At 44.6% G+C, this 23,486-nt stretch overlaps 2 protein-coding genes across 2 annotated transcripts in view; both read left to right on the top strand.

The window, feature by feature from the left end:
- Positions 1-1,870, top strand: part of SYNPR (synaptoporin) — a 106,699-nt gene extending 104,829 nt beyond the window's left edge. The window contains exons 5-6 of the mRNA XM_074152278.1: positions 663-854; positions 1,604-1,870. Of these exons, the coding sequence (XP_074008379.1) occupies positions 663-854; positions 1,604-1,870 (459 nt within the window). The remainder of the gene's footprint in view (positions 1-662; positions 855-1,603) is intronic.
- Positions 1,871-10,287: 8,417 nt separating this feature from the next.
- SNTN (sentan, cilia apical structure protein) lies at positions 10,288-14,167 on the top strand. Its single transcript, XM_074152571.1, has 4 exons — positions 10,288-10,397; positions 10,979-11,013; positions 12,110-12,249; positions 14,009-14,167. Exons 1-4 carry the CDS (start codon positions 10,288-10,290, stop codon positions 14,165-14,167), a joined length of 444 nt encoding a protein of 147 aa, XP_074008672.1.
- Positions 14,168-23,486: the final 9,319 nt, after the last annotated feature.

Here is a 23,486-nt window from a genome sequence, read left to right as displayed (position 1 = left end):
CATGGATGGGAATTAGGAGCAAATGCTTTACCAGGACAGAGAGGAGTTGAGGAGTCTCCCTGCTTGGCAAGTCTCGCTGTTTATTTGTTCACTCGTGATAATTAGCGGCTGTGCGGCTTGTGCAGTGGGGACGTTTGGCCTTACCTGTAGCTGGTGAGAAAACCCCTCATCTGGTAGTTGAGGATTAGCCAATTTCAGGTTCCCCCTGAGATGCTGCTGCAGATGGAAACGCTTCCTATCAGAAACCTGCCCCAGCTCTCTGTAGGAGTACCTGGGGTGGGAGCCAGCCCTCAAGAGGGCCCGGCTCCTTTCCAGGCATCTATATTTTTTTTAATTGATCTCAATTCATCAGCCAGGTGCTGTGAACAGCCCAATTTCCAAGGCAGCTCAGCATCATGGGTACCAGCCACACACTTGTGGGAAGGTGGCCTTGGGGTCGGAGATGCAAATGGCAGCCGAAGGACTCTACCCTTTTAGGCACATCAGGCACTTCTGAAAATTAGCTCTGTAGGTGATGACAGTAATCACAGCCTTCCACGAAATAACAAGCTCTTGTTTTTTCTCTCATCTGATGCAAGTTTTCAGTTTTCTGGTGATTTTTAATATTTTTTTCTTCCCAACGGACACACCAGTGTAATGCTTCTAACTAATTTGTCTTTTAGGATTTCATTGTGACAGTGGTCTTCTCATTCTTGTGGCTAGTGGGCTCATCTGCTTGGGCTAAAGGACTGTCAGATGTAAAGATTGCGACCGACCCAGACGAAGTGCTATTACTGATGTCTGCCTGCAAACAGCAGTCCAACAAATGCTTGCCTGTTCGCAGCCCTGTTATGTCAAGCCTCAACACTTCGGTTGTAAGTGACTTCGATTACTTCTTCTCACCACTACCTTGCAAACGTATTATTTTCATCTCTTTTTACCCCTGTATCGACCTAAATCGGCTGCTGTAAACCAGTTAGCTGAAGAGATTTAATTGGAAGTAGAGTCTTGCTGCGGGGAAAGGCAGAGCGTGACTCCTGAGAGCTCTCTGCCGTGGAGCAGCAACGGGACGAGCGGGCAGGGCTGGGGAGGGGAGAAAGCGAAGCGTCGGTCCAAGTGCATCGCTTGGCCTGTCTGCTTTTGACTTGCTCGCTGCAACGCTTTTGATAAAGGGTCTGTGCTCTCCTTTAGGAAGAAAAGGTTTTGTGCCTGACAGTTTCCTTTAAAAATCCTCAAAAATCAACATAAAATTGGTCTTCAGAATGTTTTGGTTTTTTTAAAAAATGCTTTAGGCCAGCAGAACAATTCATTTCTCTCTTTTTAAATATTTTCTTTCGATTTTATCTTTACACAGTTTCTTTAAACTAAATTGTTTTCAAACAAAAAAAAAAATTATTTTGGCCTAAAAACTCAACTTTTTTTTTGGAAACAGAAAGGAAAACAGACACCTTGGGAGCTACAGCTAAGGGAAGTGAATTTGGGAATTCGCTCCAAAGCAGTTTTGGGGAGAAGAATGGACTGGTAGCGGTGTTGACTTTTCCCAGGAGCGTGCAGGGTCCATAACGTTAGGCTGGGCTGTGAGACCGTGGCTGCCGGGTGACGAGCTTCTCTTCTCCCCACCTAGGTCTTTGGCTTCTTGAACTTTATCCTCTGGGCAGGCAACATTTGGTTTGTGTTTAAGGAGACGGGCTGGCATTCCTCGGGCCAGCGACACCCTCCGGACACCATGGAGAAGCAGTCCAGTAGCTACAACCAAGGGGGCTACAACCAAGACAGCTACGGGCCGACTGGTGGCTACAACCAGCCGGGCTCCTACGGCCAGGTGGGTGAATATGGCCAGTCCCAGAGCTATGGCCAGAGTGGGCCAACCTCCTTCTCTAATCAAATTTAGGGTTCACGCAGCTCTTGCGTCCCTCACATGTAGAGGTTTAACAGGTCTTAAGTTTTGGTGGCGCCAGATTTTTAAGGGTTTTACATAAATTAATACTACAACACGCTGTTTAATGTCGATTGAAGATCTAAGCCTACCTCCCGAGGCAGATGGGAGGTGGCCGGTGGGCTGGAGTTGGCCTTTTTTTCCCTGACTAGCCAGATGCAGGGGATATGCTCATCGCAGGTGGTGACCTGGAGTCGGTGTTGTAGTATGTTCTGTAGAGATAACTTTATGGTAGTTTTGTATGTGTTAAGATGGTAGAAGCATTTTGTAGCCTCAAGTCTGTAGTATTTAATATGCATAATATAATTGAATTTCCTTCTGCATTTTGGTGAAAAACGGAAGTGTTTTACTATTATTTCTACAGATTATTCTGTATATCCATGCATGTAATATTGCACCTAAATTTTCGAAACTGCCTGTCTGTGACTTTTCAGAGCATTTGTTTTGGTTATGCCTTTTTGTTTCAGAAGACTTTACTATTATTTCAGTTAACCGAGTCATCCGTAATTTAGTGCATGGATAATCAGTTTCATACTACCAAATGTCTGCACTGTGTAAATGGAACTTCTCGACTTCTGCCACTACATTTTGTTAAATGTACGTTTAAAAGAAGTATGCATCTTTTATATATTTTGCAGAGTTGAATATATGGCTTACCCAGGTTCTGAATGCTTTGTAACTAAAATGTTTTTCCTTGAAATGGCATTCAGTAGTATATATGGTACCTGACCAATGTTTATTCCATTTAACTCAGCTAAGTATTCATTCTATAAATCACTATTTCTATGGATGTTTTGTGAATCTTTTAACGTGAGCTGTGGAAAATAAGGACCAAGTAACTGTGTTATATGTTTACAAAGGTATTTATTTAACTAAGATAACAGAGGTGCAGATATCAGTATACAAAACCAGGTGTGAAAACGCCCTGTTGCTTAATACAGCAAAACAGGAAAACCGCATGTGTTTTTGTGACCTTACAAAGCATAAATATTCCATTATATCCTCTTATAATGAGAGAACCTTCCCATCCGTGCTGTTTCAAGATTGTTAGATATCCCTCTGTTCTGTCGCTGCTCTGAGCGCTAGCTTGGTGCTACTGGAGAATGTAACTGGATTGACCAAATAACCCAGGCTCAGAGGAACTCATCCTAAAATAGCCAGACCTGTAGCCCGTTTGGATTTCTCCCGGGGAAATTCAGCCCTTCCTCACTCCAGCATAAGGGACACGTTGATACAAATGAAAGCCTGAAGCACAATACACTAAGCAAAACTGATCATCTGCATTTCTAAATCAAAGTGTATCAGTATATAATCTTATTGTATGAGCTGTAATGTTGAAAGCATCTTAGCTTAAAACAGCTTAGTCTCTTCTATGATTGTTGTAACCAATTTATGGCTACTCGGTGGATGAATCTATATTGTGATATCTATTTGACCCTAATAAAGTTATTGCATACAATGTGTGTTTTCAGAGTATGTTAATACTAAAATGTCACTGCAAAATAACTAAAAAGAAAACTATTAAAGGTAAATAACTATTCCTGTGCTTGGCCTTTTTGGTCATATTCTTACTGTTTTCCAACACGTTTATGAGGATTGTTTTAATGTACAGTGGAGTATGACACTTCTACAGACACTTGTCGTTAAAGGTCAGTATCACAAGTTTTAAAAAAAAAAATAATTAAAACTGCAATTTAATACCTGCCTGCCTCTTTACCTCTCTTTCCACCTGCCAGTAGGATGAGCCCAGTACTGTGCTAACTATCCCAGTTCTGAGGATTGCTGAGAAGCCATGTTTGAGCTGTGGACAGGACAAACTGAAATATCTAGATGTCCTGGTATTCCAAATGGGAGAAAAATACAATTTTCTGGGTCGATGAAAAATTTTATTTTGGCTTTCAGTTCTTTTGTTCCTTTTTTTTTTTTTTTTTTTTTAAGTTTGGAAAAAGTTAGATATAGGCAAGCCAGGAGAAAGTGAAATCCGTGTGTGTGGCAGGGGGTGGGGGTGGGATGTGTGCTCTTCATGCCGCCTCCCACATAGTCCTACTTCTTTTTCTTTTTTCTTTTTTCTTTTTCTTTTTTCTTTTTCTTTTTTCTTTTTCTTTTTCTTTTTTCTTTTTCTTTTTCTTTTTCTTTTTCTTTTTTTTTCTTTTTTTTTCTTTTTTTTTTCTTTTTCTTTTTTCTTTTTTCTTTTTTTCTTGGAAAAAAAATCCACTTTGTATTAGTTGATCAGGAATATCTCAAGTTGGGTCATCTAAGTCTCTCCACTAGAAATAAATAGAGGTGTTTTGTGTCAACTAGCTTTTTCTTCATCAGCTTTTCCACATAGATCAGCAGGGTCCCATTTCCAGACTTGTCTATCCGATGCTGAGAATTAGAAACTTAAGTTTCGTTTAGGTTCATTCCCGCATTTCAAACAAGCTGAAATTCTTGTGTAACCATGTGAGCACAGGAACTGCAGCTTTCAAACCCTCAGGAGTTGACACCCCTGGAGAAAGGACAGTTTCTAATACAAGATTGAGGACAGAATCAAGATGATGACTTATTTTGGGTATTATTTGCGTAACTCCAAATCTAAGATTTTCTCATGAAGGGCAGAGCTGGTGGAAGAGTTGACAAAAGTAGTGAAAGAGGCCCATGTTTTTGTGTCTTCATGAAAGCCCTTTGCTTTACCCAGTTGGCCAGGCATTCACAGGTATATTAGCTCCTTGGTGCTGCACAGCACAGTTGAGCTGATTGTTATCGTCTTCACTGTGAATTAGGATGGATGAAGAATCTCTTAATCTGTAGCTTCTCACATTAATATAGTATGGCAGCAGCAAAAGGGAAAATAAAAATGATGCATGCGCTTGTCTGTGCTATGTAAGAAAATATATCTGTTTCCTCCATGTTCCTCTGGATTCGAGTCTTATGACATCCTTTGGAAATCGTTGAGAAACCTGAAGTTTATTTGAACTGGGAATAGTGACTGCATAGCAAAGTGTTGAGCAACAAGATGGAAAAGACTGTATTTGAAGTTTCCTGGGTTTAAGACAAATAGCTAAGTAAACTCGAGCATCCTCTGTGAAACTGCTGCTGGCAGACTGATTGCTTTTCTACTTCATCATTATGAGTATCTCTGCCAGTTAGTTAAATAACTAGGTCAGCCTGGGAAAAAACATGTTCCTTGATCTTCTGTGCTGTCCCTCCTGTTTTCCCATGTGTTTCTCTTTATAGCCCATTTCTCAGCTACCTGAGATGGGAGCGTTATCAAGTGCAGAGCTGTGGAGGAGAAGTGGGTACCTCTGTGAGAGTGGCAGGGGGAGGTGGGAGCACAGGACTTTCTCTCCAGGTGCCTGAGAGGCCAAGGCAGAGGTATCCTCACACACTGTTTTAGGGTTTCCCCATCACTCTTGACTGGGGAGGGGATACACTTTGCAAAGCTGCAGTGGAGAGGGGTTGGAGCACTGCTATGGGTACCCAGTGGTTCTGCAGCCTGCTTTGTTCCCTGCCCAGCACATCAAGGAGGCAAGGATGAATTTAGATGCAAATCCAGCCCACAGGGCTGTACCCTTACTTAACAGGGTATTTATTTGTTGTGCATTACTTTCACGATGACAGATTAAATCTTCATCACCGTGGCCATCGAGCTGCCTATAACAGAGACCTGGTGATGGCCAGGACTGGGAGAAAGTTTGTGTTCCTGTTGCATGAATTCATATTGCAATTGCCTGACCTGATTAGGTTAATTATTTCCAACCTGTATATGCTCTCAATTTGAATGAGCAATTCAGGCTCTAGCCCTGAATTATTCTTGGCTGAAACTCTGATGTAGTGATGAAAGAGGCAGTTGTGTGCAACACACACTGCACCTGTCTATGGTCTGCTCCTGACAATATCTCCAGAGCTTCACAGTTAATATTACAGACAGATAAAGAACTACCGAGTAAAAACTGCCACATATTGTTTCATCCTTTTCTGAAAAATTTCTTCTCGTATTATGCCATATCATGTCATAAGCATTTAGTCCTCTGTCTGCTAGTTTTAAGCCAGATTTGAGTCAAAATCTTTATATATGTGAATGGATGGGCTACTTAGCTTATGTTCTCCCTGACTTAACTAATCTTTTTTCAGGATTTCTTTTTCTTCCCTCATGCTACTTAATTCAAGAGCTTTTCCTCCTTCTTTTTTTCCTAACAGCAGCAAAAATCTATATTTTAGTATTAATATCTGGTGCTGATTGTCCCATCATTTGTCAATACCATACATCCCCAGTGTGAAGATCTTAGCATTTTGATATGAAATCCCAATAGTTGAGTGGGGGGGGAAGGGGAAGGCATTTAGCTACCAGTTTCTTTCCTTACATTTTTATTGTTGTGTCCTTCTTTAAGAAGATTTTAGGGTTTTTTGAATATAGCTGCCTTTTTAAAATCTAAATGTCCTATAATAAAACATTTCTCAGGGGGAAAATTATTCAGTAATAATATTTGCAGGCTTCCCTCTGAAAATGAACATCATACCAAAAATGTTAGGCTCATCCCTTATCTGTTAGATTTTCAAAGAAACCGAGGGGGCTGGATGTCTGTGCTCAGGGGATCCCCGCAGCCACTCTGCTCCCTGACAGCCCCCATATGAGGCACGAGCGTATTTTGGCTAAAGTGCTGTACCACATCTGAAAAATGCCTGGACGTGAGATGGCAAACAATGTCTCGCGGAAAACAGGCCAGTTCTAATAGCTTTTCTTAAATGAGAATTTACCTGCTCTCGCTCAGCAATGGGATTCATAAATATTTTAATCATTCGTGACCCTGAAGCTAAATCCTGGGCTGAGCTGGGTTATCTCCCGTGTGTGCGGTAGGGGAGGTGGGCTCCCAGCCGGGGTCTCCCCCTCACCCTGACCCCTGCACAGAGCTGCTGAGTGTGAGCATGCCCTGCGGGGCACCAGTTTGCATCACTCGGAGGAGCGCTGGTCACAGCTTAACCATCAAGGACAAGAGGAAATGACTTCAAGTTGTGCCAGGGGAGGTTTAGATTCGATATTGGGAAAAATTTCTGCACCAAAAGGGTTACCAAGCATTGGAACAGGCTGCCCCGGGAAATGGTGGAAATCCCTGGAGGTGTTTAAAAGACAGGTAGACGTAGTGCTGAGGGACGTGGGTTTTGTCAGCGTTAGGCTAATGGTTGGACTCGTTGGTCTGAAAGGTCGCTTCCAACTGAGACAATTCTGTGATTCTACGATCAGGCACCAGTCAGCAAACTGCACCCGGCACAACTGATGCAGATAAATACCGGTGCAGGTTTCACCCTTGAGTGAAATCAAATTGACTATGAAGAGATGTTTTTAAAAAAATCAGGATGGGCCAGGAGGCAAATCAGAACATCACTTACACCATCCCAGCACAGATGGGAGCAGCAGCGTGCACCCCAAAAGGCGTGGTGATGGAGAAACTAATGGGTAGGAAGCACTCAGTCTGTGATTTTATTTATCCTCCTGGAATAAATGCAGGGGTTCAGGTTTTGGGATGCTTAGCAGTATGTTAGCATGGGTAAACCAGCTGCTGGTGAGCAGGAGCCCGTTTGGCTCTTCGTCCAGAGGGGTGCAGTGGCCATTGACTAACTCACGTTTGTGCGAAGCAGACTGCTTGTGGCAGCAGCATGGCTATCAATCCCTTCAGCTGGTTAAATCCTGCATTAACCTGCGCTGGGTTGTGTCTCCGCTTTGCAGAAGAGGAGGAGATGGTCCTTCCCCAGTGGGGCTGAGCCCTCTTGCCTGGGCAGGAGGGGTACAGGCAGTGTGGAGGCACCACAGGCTGTGGCTGATGTTGAGAAACCAATCGCCATGAGCACATTGATCTGCTGCTTCTGCTCACTTTCCCCATGGTAAGTAATTGATTTCAAAGGGATGGAGCAAGAGGAAAATCGTATGAGGCTGTGACAGCCAGTCCTGCTTTGGGCTAAGATGGAGTTGAGACTTTTCAGTCTTGGCTGTTTGGAAAAAAATAGACACGTCATGTAAGATCAAAATGACTGTGTTTTAGCCACAAAGAAATCAAGCTATTGCCTCTCTGGGTGCAAGTTAGCAGCACTTCTCCTGCAGCTGCTGGAGAAATGAAGTCTGGGTGGCTCATAGTGTGAAAGCATCTCCTGTTTGAGGTCTTCCCCTGTGCCTCCAGCCCTTGGCTGTGCCTGCTCGCCGCAGACATGCCCGTGCCTGCCCCTGCCCGGTGTTGTAGAGTCATCGCTAAGGGAGCCAGGGCTCCATCACACACAAAGGTTTCGCAACCTAAGTCTTCTTGAATTGCACAAAGTGCTTTAAAGAGGATGGGAAAACCCTGGGAAAATACCAAAAGTGAAGTGGGGACTGCAGCTTTTTGCAGCAGCGATTATTCTAAGGGAACTGCCTGTAAGGAGTTTGCAGTTTGAAGTGTCAGGTGGCATATTTTGTGCAGACAATATTGTTAACGTGTCAAATGTGCTAAAAGTTGACCGACAAAAGCACCTGGGTATTTCAAACATAAATAGACTGTATCAAAATAGATACAGAGCAGATGGCCCGGCTCCCCGCACACCTTGCTGACCAGAATACACCAGCAACACATACAGCCAAAATCTTACTGTCTTCAAAGCTGATCATCTGCAAAGGTGAGGGTTATCCTCATGCTGCCCTTTATCTGTTAGGCACTAACGCTCCTGCATACGCTAATTAGTACATCCTAGAGGGATAATGTACCCCAAGCTTGCTCGAACTTGTTACTACCCCCAGCAAAGCACATCACCTGTTCCAGAGCTCAGCCTCTCCCGAGTCGGTTAGATTAGAAAACCTGTGAGCTGAAATCTGATCAGCGGTGGAAAGAGCCCAAAACGCAGAGGGCTGGCTTTGCCAGATACCTCACAGCACTGCCTGTAGCTGATAAACATGCAAGAGAGTCTGTTTCTCACTCTCGTTTTTACCTTGGACGCTAAGACCAAACATTACCATTCTGCAGATTAACCGGGATGTAAGGCTTTTCATGCCTCGTTGTATGGTTCAACAGATGTGAAAGGGAATTATCACTTCAACATGATATCAAGACTTTTTTTTTTTTTAGCTGGTGGCAGATTACTAAGCCTGAATTCTTGTTTAATTTTAGTGTGTTAATTGATGGGATAATGAGCATTGATTATATGTGTTTTGGCTGCGTCATTGCAATTACAGGCTCTGTTTTATTCATGAGCCAGTCCTAAAGAATGCACTAGAGATCTAAGACAGCTTAAACCTCTCAGAAAAAGTCTCTGAATTGTTTGAGTAATGACACTCTTAGATGGAAAATTAAAGGTTCTCTTTTCCCATGCTTTTTAAGATAATTAAAATCCAGGAACAGTAAGGTGGTGAACATCCTTATTCATTAGCCTTCAGTAATTTAGCTTCTACTAAATGAGGAAAACATTTTAATTCTCTAGGCCATCTGTTGCAGTCTCCTTTGCGTGTCCTGTTACATAAAGTCTCATCCTGGGCAGTTTTAACATCAGTATTGTATCCTTTCACCAGGAAGGATGAGCTGGATGAGGTAGCTGAAGTCACTATCTATTAACAGACCACCCTGGGATTAAAACGGCCGCTTGGTCTTTTAGGTCAAAGTTATCCTGTCTAGACACCTCTAGGCAAAGGATCCGCAGAAAGGAGACCGTGCGCAGAGATAGGCAGCGTGACAAGCTGTGTGTTTTCTAATAGCGATATCCATGCCAATAAATAACAAAGTTCATCGGAGCCCTTCCAGTCTCTCTAATGTGGGACTGCTCTGCCACATGGCTCCGTGCTGCTTTTGGAAGCCGGCAGCATCCATTCCGGTAGATACCAAAGCAGAGGTTCCGTGGTGGATGCTGCTTTGCAAGTGGTTCAGAGGAAGAACAGATCTCTTTGCATTGCACCGGGGAAATAAATATTAGAGCAGGACCATGCTCACCTGGGATAAATGCTGGGTCAGGAACTGGGAAAGGCTTGGTTTCTGACTCGGTCTGTAGGAACAGCTCACTTTATAGCTTGGGGCAAGTTACGTTAGCCCACATTAGAAAGGTTTCCCATTAAAATGATAACATGTATGGCTGAATGGATTTGGTGTCATTTATTCCTGATGCAAAGTTACAATCCTACAAATTCAGGCTCCATTAGGTTGGTTTAGTTTCTGTCAAAGTCTCACATAAAATAAAAGCCACCCTACTCTCCACCCCAGCAGCGCTGCCTTATGGGGACTGCTTCAGCCTGACGTATTTATCCAGCTCCGTGATCACCAGGTAGCACTTACATTATTGATAGGGCACGGCTGCGAGCAGGCTGCTTTCCCAGGGCAGAGCCTGAATTCACCTGTTTGCTATTGCTCGAGTTGCTTAGAGATCACAAACACCCCGGCCCCGAGATGTGTGGCTGCAGAGCAAGCGTTCCCAGCACCAAGCAGTACTCGGTCAATCAGCCAGCTCCTGCTCCCACCAAAACCAGCCCTTCGGCCACAGCAGGAATGCCCAAGCTGTAAGTCATCGCTTTCTTCTTTGCTTCTCTGGTGATCTGCTATTTGTCTTGAAATTCATTATCTGGATGTGTTTGTTTCTATCAGCAAGCAATCTCTTCTCTGTAATTAGTTTCCAGCACTTTAGCAAAAGTAAGCAGGCTTTAAGTTTTAACAGAAAGCAGGGAGGTGCTTCTCACGGGTGTGAGTCCTGCTGGAAATAAAAGTTACATGTCTGCTCCAAACTGGGAGCACTGGTGTATGGAGGATGACGGACCCCTCTGTACTTCCCTGGGGATGGGCTCAAGAAATTACCTGAAGGATGTGGCAATGTCTCCTCTCTTAAAATTCTTTAATAAGTACCTTTAATAACAACTCCAAGCTACTTGCTTAGGTGAGGAATTGGGAGCTGTGGGATGTTGTGTGCTGCTTGTAAAGGCCGTTTTCCTTTCCGCTGCGAAGGAAAGGCAGTCTCCCTTGGGAAGCCCTGAGTTCCTGGGGGATTAAATGAGACAGAAATGAGCAAGCCCACTCATGGAGAAACTATATGTACACACATGATTCGCCAGGTGATAACTGTGCCTCTCTTCTCTCTCACTACCAGCATACCTATAGCCAAGCAGCTGGCATCAATCAAAGGTAAGGGGATCCATTTGTTGCCCCTTGGGGTTCAGGGCTTCCAAAGCCACAGCCTGAGTGCAGCAAATCCTGGTGACAGCAGAGCTGCTGAGACCGTGCAGACCCTCAGCCGGTGCAAGATGAGGGGGTCTCTTGGGTCCCTGTGTAGCATGCTCTGGCGTTGATCTGCATCTCCTCTTCTGCTTGCCTTTCCCTTAAAAATCACAGCCCCAGTCACCTGTAGTATATGATGGTAAATGAGATCTGAGTGTGCAGTCTTTAAAATCACAGAATGGTTCGGGTTGGAAGGGACCTTAAAGATCATCGAGTTCCAACCCCCCTGCCAGGGGAAGGGACACCTCCCACTAGAGCAGGTTGCTCAAAGCCCCATCCAGCCTGGCCTTGAACACCTCCAGGGATGAGGCAGCCACAGCTTCTCTGGGCAATCTGTTCCAGTGTCCCACCACACTCACCATAAAGAATTTCTTCCTTATATCTAATCTAAATTTCCCCCCTTTCAGTTTGAAACCATTACCCCTCATCCTATTGCTATACTCCCTGATAAAAAGTCCCTCCCTAAAATGCAGCTCAGAAGTGGGGGGCATGAATCCAGCCAAAATCCCAAGTACACTGTAATGCTGAAGTGCAGCCCTGGTGCTCAGACATGGACATTTCTGTTCAGCCAGGCTTCCCAGATGAGCCATGTTTTCCCTGATACAGGATCCTGCGAGTCCAAATGCATCCAAAAGATGGCCAGTGTGGCCTGTCCCCATGGTGGGGCAGGTCCTTGTTGGGTGCCCAGGGTGGGGACAGACCAGACGGGTCTCACTCATCACCTTGTGTTACCGCTGCTGTGTGCCCCAGCTCCAACTGAAAGCTCCTTTTTTGGGGTGTGTTTCCATGGGACATGAGGCATGTTGCTGGCCCACTCCAAATAAAATCTGGGCCAGGTCCTCTGTGGATATAAACAGTTTCAGTCTCATTAACTTTAATGAAACTACACAGATTTCCACCCACTCAGGATGGTTCTGACAGATTCCTTTCAATTATATCTGAAATGCCACTTTTTCTGATAGGCTGATAACTGGTTTCTTTTTTCCCTTTTTTTCCTCCCTAGCTCTAGGAAAAGGCTCAGACCTTGAAAAAGCTTTTGCTACCGCGGCTTTGGTGTATAACAACTCTGCTGACCCCGAGGGCAAGCTCAGCAAAGCTGAAACCAAAAGCCTGCTGCAAACCCAGTTTGGGCGTTTCATACAGGTGAGGGGGCTCGGGTGAGTGGGTGGTACTGGGTGCTTTGGGTGCAGGAATAGTACCTCGTCTCTGTCCTGCAGCTGGGCGAGCATCAGCCCACGGGGTAATCCCGGGTGGCTTCAGTGATTTGGTACAAACATCTTCAGAGAATTGAGCTGCTTTATGTTGAGCCTGCGTCTAACGCAGGGCTAAAGGAGCGGGGGCAGCTGTTGACATGCCTGTTTGCATTTTTGTTAACAAAGTAGGACAATTGCAAAAAGGAAAAAAAAAAAAACCCTCAGAGTACTGACCCAGTACCAGGAAAGCCAGCCCCGTGCCATAGAGCTGCATGCACTGTGGTCACTGGTCGGGCCACTGGGAGAAATGGATTGGAAAGCACTTCTCCGTTGTCACCCACCAGGGGTGTTGGTGGCAGCCAGGTATGGTGAAAACCAGCTATGTTGGCACTTGTGGCTGTAAACTTCTTGCAGATATTTTTTCCCTTGTTAAATAAATAATAAAAAAAAGTTTTATTAAGTGGTAAGTTGGAAAACAAATCATATGAAGAGCGGTTGAAGGAGCTGGGACTGTTTAGTATGAGGAAGAGGAGGCTGAGGGGAGACCTCATCACACTCTACAACTACTTGAAAGGACACTGTAGAGAGGTTGGTGCTGGTCTCTTCACACAGGTAATTAATGACAGAACGAGAGGGAATGGCTTCAAGCTCCAGCAGGGTAGGTTTAGACTGAACATTAGGAAAGAATTTTTCACAGAAAGGGTGGTTGGGCATTGGAATAGGCTGCCCAGGGAGGTGGTTGAGTCACCATCCCTGGATGTGTTTAAGAGCCGTTTAGATGTGGTGTTGGGGGATATGGTATAGGGAAGAACTTTGTAGTGTAGGGTAGATGGTTGGACTTGATGATCCCAAGGGTCTCTTCCAACCTGGATGATTCTATGATTCTATGGTAGCAAAAACTACATAGGACTAGTAAAAAAAGCTCAACTAAGTAAATAAAAGGGATGTTTAGGAGTAAAAACATTCTTGATAATACCTTTGCTTCCAAGAATAAAAAAAAATCATGACTGGCTGGGGAGGGGGAATTAGTACCAAATTAGAAACGAGGTACCTTATGGAAAAGAACTTGAAACTATGAGTAGCCAATCAAATTTGGAATCATGAGATGTTTTAAAAACTATAAAGCTAAAAAAATATCCTGTAATTCTTTTTTTTTTTTTTTTTAATAAGGAAATATGAATAATAGACATGATACTTAATTTTAATAATCCCTTCCATTCCAAGAGTAATGCCCAACAAGACAGAGAATAGCAACTATTGAAGCTATGTCTGTAAAATCAACAGTTTCTGAGACCTTCACAGTACATATTTGAGGACCTGTCTTGAGGTCAGGAGGGTGGGTTAGTTTTTTCCTCTCCCTGGTTTTATCAACACATGGGGATCCATTTTTTTTTCCACCAGTTACCAGCTACATCATCATCACTGCCAGATTTTCAATCATGACTAGATGTCTTAAAAGATGTATTCTGGATTCAAGTGGAAACTTTGGGGACTGGTTGTTCTCCTGTCTGATTGCAATAATATTTCTGTTTGAGTTTCTTGGGATACCTTTAGAAAAACTCATATGAATGTGGACATAAAAAGCTGAATGGGAAGATAGAAAAATACATTAATTTTTACAGAGGTGTCTGTCTTTTTTTTTTTTTTATATAATGCAATAAAAAAGGAACTTCATGCTTAATTTTTTTTTCATTTAAAATTCTCCATAGGGCCAAGAAAACAAACCAAAATACCAGGAAATAATTTCTGCGCTGGATGAGGAGTTGGAGAACAAAATTGACTTTGAAGATTTCATGATCTTGTTAGTCAGTCTCACCCTAATGTCTGACCTGCTGCAGGAGATCAAAAATGTGAAAATCACAAAATGATCAGCACTTTAAAAGAAAAAATGGGTTGGCACTTTAGAAGGAAAGCAGGAGTGAACCACACACAGAGATAACACCCAGTGCCTGGGTGCCTTGTGCTGGTCCCTTTTAAATGGAATAAAATCTTGACCAAACCTGGCTGAACTCACTCCTCTGCAGAAACGGTCCATGGAGTGAAATGTCAGTGCTCAGGGGCTTTGTGTTCACTATGTACGTGCTTTGGGAGGGCGTGCTGACTGCCTCGGGGTGGGTCCCAAGGCCCCAACACCAGTTAGCCCATGGGTGCAGCCCCCAGCCCAGCCTAATGCCAGGGAACGGCAGCCCGTGCTCTCCCAGACCTCTCCATCATCTCCCACACCACTGTAGGGAGAGGATGGGGAGACCACTGCAAAAACATGCAGCCCCATCTCCCTTCGGGACAGCAGCATGCATGGCATGGCCGGTTGGTTCCCCAGGGCTCTCCCAGTTACCCCAGTGTGCCACACCCCTGAGCGGAGCAATACCAGTGATGGGTTTCACAATTGGCAGCAACCACAAAATCTGTTGCAGCCTTCCATAAACATTGAGTTTAGGCTGCGTGGTTCCCAACCCACCATTAACCCTTCTGGAAGGAGCATTTATTTATTTTTATTTCCTCCTCCAGCTGACCTGTTCATCGAGTGATCGCTAGGGAAGGAATTTCGAGTCCAGCATTTGCAATGCATCTCTGGCAGTGCTGTGCTCGTGTGAGCAAAGGGCTGACTTAATTAAACGTGTCAGTCAGCTGAGCCTGTTCTTTCATGGAACTGTGAAGAGGAGAAGCCAGATAAGCGAAGAGGTGGCCCAGACTAGGGGTGCTGGGGAAAAAGGATGGCCAATAAAGTGTTTGTATTGGAGCTGAGTGATATTGGCTACCCAGCCATGGGCTTGGTTAGGACCAGAGCCTCAGTATGATTCTAATTATTCTAATCTTTGTTTAGATTGCTACCTATAAGGTCCTGGCTCAGAGACAATGTTTATCCCATTGTGACAACCCAAGGGGGCACAAAAAGCAGATTCACGCATCAGGAACAGAATGTCCTCTGTCAGAATTTAACAAGCCGCTACCAAGACAGTTAAGATGAGTGAGCCAGCAAAACATTGCAACCCTTTTCATTTGCTCTTCTTCCTTGTCTAGAAACAAGACAGGAATGATTTAGCTTTGGTGCATAATTTTTTAAACAGGAAGGGATCAAAACCCTTGGTCTTAAAAGAGGGAAATTAATGCCAGCTGAGTAACAAGATTTAGCTCCTCGACATAAAAAGGGTCTTAGTGTTTCCAGAAGCTAAGAGGATGTTTTGTGACAGATTTTGGTGCAACGACAAATTGCGGTAGGAGGCCAGCAGCCAGTTGTTTTGAGAGGGAAGGTCTGTGTCTTTGTGCTACATGGGATGGAGCTGAAAGGAGAAACGCAAATGGATGCGGTGGGTTTTGAAATGAAGCTCAGCAGGTAAGGTGTTGCTCCGTGGGGTTTGAGCCTCAGCCAGGACTTAATCTGGCAGCCTCGTCCATGAGGGTATCACAGCTTCATATTGATAATGCATCCCTAGTGTTGCTCGGTCTCTTCCCCCACCCCCTTGGTTTTTGGCCAGGTAGGGAAGATCTGTGAAAGCTTAAAAAATCAGCTGATGCTCTTTTTCTGGGGTAGAAAGATGGATTGAATGTGAGAGTCCCTAGAAGGCTTTCCCATTATTAAAGTAAAGAAAAACATGGCACAGCCCTGAAAAGCTTGTTTGGGAGCCACTGGTGACTCTGAAAACATAAATTTCCTAATATCCCTCTGTTACAACACAAAGCTGAAAGGAACAATATTGTGAAGCCAATTAAGAAAGCGTTCTTTGAAATCGCAAAGGCCCTAACACAGTTTCTGTTATTGCTGAAATGTTTCTTAATTTTGCATGACTTGAATTAATGACTTAAGAGCCTTTTATCAGATCAATTCACTTTGTCATCTCATCGTATGCAAACCCTTTTTATTCTAATGCAGTGTGCTGTGAGCCAGCATCCCGAGTCCCTGGCTTCGATCAAAAGCTTGTGCTAAGCACAGTAAAAATCCAAAGTAAGAAGCAATTGCTGAACAACTCAATCACAAAGTTATTCAGATGGTAGGGAAGGAATCAGAGGCACAGGAAAAACAGTGCCTGTGCACATAGCAGAGCTGAAACTGGATGCCAGTCCACACTGGGCTTCTCACATAGAAGACCATGGCTTCCTAAGAGGTACCACACTGGTTTCTGTGGGAGTTTCTGAATAAAGTGAATGGGGTGTCCGAGGCTTGATCTGCATCAGTCCTTGAAAGTCCCACCCAATGCTCAAAAGCAGAAGGACGCACTTGGAAGAGCCCCAGCATCTTCTTATAGTCAAGAGTAGGCACAAGTTTGCAGCTTGGCTGTGGAAGATGCTCTTTTATTAGCTCAGACTATTTGTGGCTGCCCTGAGCACTCTCAGCTAACGGCTTTGAAGCTGATCTGGCGTAGACAGCATGTCTGGCTGCATCCTTGGGGAGCTGGATAAAAGCTTGCTTAAAAGGCTACTGTTGTGCTTTATTTTGTTCCTAGCTTGCTCCTATTGGAAGCGATGGGAGTTCATCATCGATCTCTCATAGCAGAGCCCACGCAAGTGCTAAGGAGTTGAACAGGCAGCAAAATTGATGAAATCTGTGGGGTCCTTTACCTCAGCAAGTGTGAACATCATATCAATATCTGATGCCCCTAGAAGTGAAGGCAGCATGAAGAGCAGCTAGTCAAAACCTGACCTTTGTGGGCATGGGTTTGGGTTGGGATTTGGGCAGTTACACTGTCCAGGTGTGAACAGCCACCCTGGGAGGCTCTGTGAACTTTGGATCTAAGTTTAAAGTTCTGTTCTGAAAAGTCTGAGTCATCTCTGCAGTTATGTGAGCTTTCAAATGACTGCCAGAGGAGAAATGAGGGTCAGGGAGAGCTTCAGCCTTAGATCTCCAGCTTCCACTTCCAAAAAATCAGCTCAGGAAGGCAGGTTCGTTCTCATACTTTAATAAGCACATCTACAGCTTCTCTCCATGACTTCCTACTCCATATCTGGCCTTAACTCTATGGCCTGCTGGACTTGGAAGGTTTTGAAAATCTGTCTTTAGTCTAATCTCTAAGGTGCTCTCTCAGATCACAGGGGAGCTCTCGCATCCAGCCTGCTAACCTTCAGGGGGTGAGTCACGGCAGAGTTTTGCACATCGAGCTTTCTGTCAGGAGCCTGGGGCCACATGTGCTGTGCATGCAATTTAGCGTAAATCTTTCAGGAAAGAGAAATACATTCCCCAACTGTCTCGCTGTTACTGCACCTTCAATAAGCCCTCCTGTCCAGGGCACCAGCGCCTGGATGCTGAGGAAACCTTGCAGCCTGGGAGATATTTTGCCTGTCTTCTCCTCCCTCAAAGTAAGTGTTGTGTTATTTTTTCATGTAAAATAAAACTTGCCTTGGTTGCACACACTTTGCAAGTATGTGTGTGAGGCACATTCCCCAGCTCAGTACTTCCTGGGGAGGGAGTCTATCAGGGAATGTAGTGATAGGACAAGGGGTAATGGTTTTAAACTGAAAGAGGGGAGATTTAGATTAGATACTAGAAAGAAATTCTTTACTGTGAGGGTGGTGAAGCACTGGAACAGGTTGCCCAGAGAAGTTGTGGATGCCCCATCCCTGGAGGTGTTTAAGGCCAGACTGGATGGGGATTTGAGCAACCTGCTCTAGTGGGAGGTGTCCCTGCCCATGGCAGGGAGCTTGGAACTCGATGATCTTTAAGGTCTCTTCCAACCTGAACCATTCTATGATTCTATGATTCCATGTGTCATGGCCCATGAAAGATTCTCAGCAGCTGCTTGCTACATCTACTCAAGTGGTCATTGCAGCAGGTCACTTTGCAGAGAGAGATAGAGGTTTGCATCATAGCCCACCAAGGTAGCAGTTAAATTGTGGCCGCGTGGTAGGAAAACCTTCTTCAGGAGTGTTGGAATGACTCAGAAAGACGCTACACAGTGCATCCCCTTAGGAGTTCACTACAGAGCAGATGAAAAGCTTTGTCCCAGAATTATGTTCTCTCCAAAGTGTGGTAGTTTGTGAGCCACAAAGGAGCACACTGAAACGCCTCCTGGAAAAAAGAGAATGTCTTTGTTTCAAGCTCAGTCAGGGAAGCTAGATAAAGAAGAGATGGTGTTTTTATGGCTTTCTGAACCGACAGCTTTTAATTCCTGCATTGACTTTTACTGCAGTCAGTGGTTTACAAGGCTTCCAGTGAAGCTGTGTCTTCTCTCCTCACTTTGTTCATCTGCTGTTCTCTCATCCTGCAAGTGTTTATAGCCCTAGTTCTGAGTCCTCCTCCAGCAAAGGTAAACAGCAAATGATGTTCAGCAGCCAGATATATCAGGCTGTCTCTCTAATCCCCAACCACACAAAACAGCCATTAGACATAGATAGATTTAGAGCCATAGGACTTATCTTTTATTCATTGTTGTTGTAGGAGTGAGTCTTTGTTATGTGTGGCCATAACGACAGTTAGTCCCACCATCCAGCACATAAAGAGGAGGTGAAGCTGTGATACCCCAAACTGAACATAAAGAAATTCATGAGGTTGACCCAAGCCCAGCACTGGCTGTCTGTAGCAGAGGCTGGTTGTGCATATCTGGTGTAGTGCCTGCCTTGGTCATCATTCCTCCCATTCAAAAGTCCCCAAAAGGCCAACTTCGAAAGGATCTCCTGTGCAGAGAATCACAGGTGCTTGGTTCCTCTGGGCCAAACACAAATTGGGTTTTACAGCGAATGAGCGTGTAATGGCTTGCCAAAGAGCCCTTGAGTCTCAAACAGGACCTGGAGTAATTAGGGACCCACACTGCCCAAGCTGTCCCCCAGGCGATGGCTCCTCACGCAGTGGCAGCAGAAGCTGCAGCCCCTTGCAGGGATGGGTGGCACCTTCACATTTCTGACACCCACAGCGCAGCCCCTGGAGCCAAGAGACCAATTTGCACTTGTGATTTCTTCTTCATTTTATTACCCTTGCCATGATCCAGCTTTCTTGGTTGCTATCTGCTGGATCTTGATGTCTAGAGAAAAACAAACCACAGCACATGCTCCTGTGAAGCTGCAGCTAAAATCAATGAGAGGCCAGAACCTCTTGGGTGGAGGGAAGCAGCTCCTCAAGTGGACATGTTTCTAACCTTCCAGTAAAACCTGCAGCCCAAATGGATGCAGAAGTTTATTAGTGGGGAATACCAAGCCCCTGCTTGTCCTGAGATGATCAATAAATGATGTACCAGATACCAGGAGCTCTTCCACCCTTGCAGCCTCCTGCACACAGTAGCTAGTTGGCCTCTGGGCACTTTAGCATCACTGGAGCAAAGAAGAACAAGCATCACAGTAAATGATCTTGGCGAAAGTCTTGCCTTGTTGCATGTGATTACTGTGTGGCTTGTTAAGTATTAGCCAATGTTACGAAAGAAAGTCTGAGGTCTCTGGAAAGGCAGCTAAAGCTGGGACAACTCTTTGACTGGACAAATTGATGTATGCTAGGTCTCTGCTTGAGTCTGGAAAACAAAGCTGGCTAGTACTGGAAACGGTCCAAATTCTTACAGTGGGGGCAAGTAGAAAGAGCTACAACCCAACCCTGAGACCTTTCCTTCTCCTCCAGCGGTGGCCCAGAGAGCCCTCCCACCATTTCTTTCATTCCTTTTCCCAGGGGTATGAGATTGGTTTCCTTTGACACCTGGGGCTGCTGGAGGAAGCCTGACCATTTCCCTCATCCGCTGGCGGATTTTTCTTGATATAATTGTTCTGCCTCCATCCTCAAGTGATGCTCTTTTGGAGTTTGTTTGGAGACAACATGCACTAGTAGAGACATCCAGGTTAAGCGTTATATGGCAGAGTTTGCTTCTCTAAAGCTGGCAGGGGCAAAAACCACATCGGGAACAGAACATCAACAGCTAAACACCCTTTTTCCTTGGGCACTGTAACCAATGTCACAGCTTCCCTGGGTTTATACCCCGCTAATTAATTAATGAAAACAAATCGCAAAATTACCTTCTTATTAAACTGATCTTACTATGGAAATAAGGCTGATTACTTCCTTGACAAACTTTAATTAAACAGCTACAACAAACTGTAATAAAGAGCACAAATTAAAACTAGACCGTAATAGACGTGTCTTTGTCAAACGCTGTGTTAAAACTGGGCAACATGCACAATGATTAGATGATATGGAAAAGCTCTTTTTCTCTTCTGGTAAGAGTCTATCCTATTCCTAGGGGAAGAAGAGTTTATATAAAAACATCACATTAATAACCAACACATCCAGTGAGGGTTTATCAGCAGTTTCTTTCTAACAGCAGCTCTTGCATGTTCTGCAAGACTCAACCATTACAGGGCTTTTTATCTCTTCTTTAAATTTATGCTTGTAGTACACATGACCCAAGGTTATTGCAAAGCCTCTGAGAAAGAGAAAAGCTTTATTACCTGCACATATACTCCTCAATTTGTCTTTCCTCTTCTGGCTTTTTAGTGCTTGGATTCAGCTCAGCTGAAAACAGAACACAATTTGAGAGCAATTTGCATAAGAATTGTAAGCAGAGGCCCACACAAATTAGGCATTAATTAATGAGCACCTAAAGCCTTCTGCTGAATGCATCCTGAGGTGAAGCAGCACTGGGAGTGCTCAAGTATAGGTGAGGGAAAGAGTGAGTAAGCATATCAAATAAAAGAGCAACGCTTAATTCTTCTCCAATATTTATTCTAGCCCTTGAGACCACAGGGGGACTGCAGACTTTTTACCCCTGTTAGAGGATGACAAGGGCTGCCCCTGTAGCAGAGCTGGGTTAAAAGGAAGGCTTTTCCACACGCATCTGAATTCATCCAGCAAATCCCAGGATATATCAAGCATGGGATGCTGGGCTCTGGTCGAGGAGCAATGATGCTGCAGAGCCCCCCCGAGGAGGGAAATGCTGCCCCAGCCCCGCAGCCTGGGCAGCACACGGGGGCAAAATGGGGCTGGGGGTGCTGGGGTGGATGTTTGAGGTCTGGGAGATGGGTGACATGCTGGTGTCCCAGGACAGGCAGGCAGCGCCTCAGAGACGTGGAGGAGGCAGATCTTTGCTGCCTGATGCAGGGTTCAGGGGGCTTTACCTCCTGTGTGGGAGTACAAAGATCGCTGATATAACATGAGAGTTTGGACCTGAAGGAAGCCTATGGCTGAGTCTGGAGACTTCTGAAATCTGAAGTGACTGTTTTTCTTATGCTGTTGGATGTACACATCTAATATGGTGGAAAAGGTCTCCTAAGGAGACTGGACATGCCTGCTGCCCCCCCGAGCTGTTATAGCCAGTCTTCAAAAGAGAACAATTTGGTGCTTGTTCTCTCCTCTTTTCTAGACCAGAAAAAACGTTTAGCAGCTCTTCCTTAGGCATTTAACTGGCAGTGCTCAGCTGTTGTGTGTTTCAAATCAGCTCGGAAATTCTGATAAAGGGAAAATGCTCCTCTTCTGCAGAGCCCTTGGGAGGCAGGTTGGGGTGCTGGACTTCCTAGGCTGAGCAGATGGGAGAGCTGTTTTGTACTGCCTCACAGGTATGTGAAATGTCTCCTTGTATCAGAGATTTATTAACATACATGAAAATAAATGCTGGTATTAATCAGATTGGGGGGGTTGTTGGTGTCCTTGACCTAACTCAGTTGTGAAGCTGTCTTGAGCACAAAGTTTGTATCCCAGTAGCTTTAGGAGGGCCCAGTCTGACCTTGCTGCTTCTTTTTGTGAGCACTGAGAGCTTAGGAAAGGCAGGATTGTCCTGTTGAACTGGAAGCCATAGGAGTTATCTGCGTGCACTCCTGCAACCTGGGAGCATTTTGCTATTGACAATTATTTCATAGCAAGATTCCTGGCTCGATGTATGCATCCTAATGAGTACTGTGAGCTAGCAGGGGCCAATAGGTACTTTAAGATCAATTGAAATGCCCTGTAAATTTGTTAAAATAATAGACTAGAGCTTGAATTATTAGCTAATAAGCAAATTAATTGAAACTTAGTTTTTAAGCTCCATGGTACTAGTTGCTGCAAGATCTCAGGTCTCTGTAATGTCTCATAAAAAACATATGCTGCATGGCTGGGATGGAAAGTGGTTGATGCAGCCCGGCTACGTGTGCTTCTCCAGGGAGAACAGGAGAGTTTGGCTTCTGGGACTGTAGTGGAGCCCAGGTTCAGGATTTGGCACTTGATTTGCTCTGAAGGAGTGTTTTTAGCTTGCTGCTAAGGTGCTTCTGCTGTCATTGTCCCACGGAGCCCTGCGTACCGCTGTGTTGCATTTGGTATTGCTAATTACCTCCTTCCGCATCTGCCCTGTGAGAGCAGCTGGTGCCGGGTACCCAGGGAAAGACTGTAGGAAAGCAGATGGCCATTAGCTTATGTATATATGTGGGTGTGTATATATAAAATATGTGTTAAAAATAATATATAAAACAACTTGTCTTATGTATACACAGGCTATAATATGCATAATACATAGCTATTAATATCTAAGTAATACCTCAAATATCTCTCTGTGTGTGCGCATATACAAAATCTTCTCCTGTTTTCGCTATCCTGACTTACTGTACCTACAAACTGTCTTTTGCTTCCAAATGACTTTCTGCACCATTTATGACTACAGTGAGCAGTACAGATCCCTGGGTACCTCCCTGCTCTGTGAAAAAACTGGGGCTTATTCCTACCCTTGTGGGTTTTGGGCTTTTTATCCCTTTAGTTATTAATGCATTAAAGGATCCTCCCTCTCATCCTGTGACATCCTAGCAGCTTTAAGTGCCTTGGAGAGGGGCTTTGTCAAAAGCCCTTTGGCATTAAAACACTGCTAAATGGAGTAGGCAATCACTGCTGGTCACTGCTCCTCTCTCATGCTGGTGTGATGAGCTGCCCTGGTCCTTCCCTGCTGCTGATGCTGCTCTTGACAAAGCTTTCCCCTAATTTGCCAGGCACTGAAGCTAACAGGGCTCCGTACCCCGCCTCTATCCCAGGGCTCTCTTTTAAAACCTAGTATCACATTTGTCGTGTCTCTGATATTGATGTTAAGGCGAGAGGGGTTGTCCACCAGAGGCAGTTGTGGCTAGCATCTGTGGCTAGAGAGCTTAAAAACAAAAATATTTTTTTCCTTTTTTCCTGTGTGAACTGGAGACTAATTTATTGGCAGTAAAAACGTAAATAGTACAAAGTCAGCCTTTCTTGTAGCTTAATATTTCTCCTCTTCTCTCTTTGCCTGCCAACCAGCCTCCAAAAGGTGCCAAGTATTTCACAGAGGTTTGGGTTTT

Source organism: Numenius arquata, chromosome 8 (genome assembly GCF_964106895.1).
Source record: "Numenius arquata chromosome 8, bNumArq3.hap1.1, whole genome shotgun sequence".
Classification (NCBI taxonomy): domain Eukaryota; kingdom Metazoa; phylum Chordata; class Aves; order Charadriiformes; family Scolopacidae; genus Numenius; species Numenius arquata.
Note: the sequence above shows the minus strand (reverse complement) of the source record. Positions and strands in the feature narration are given on the sequence as shown.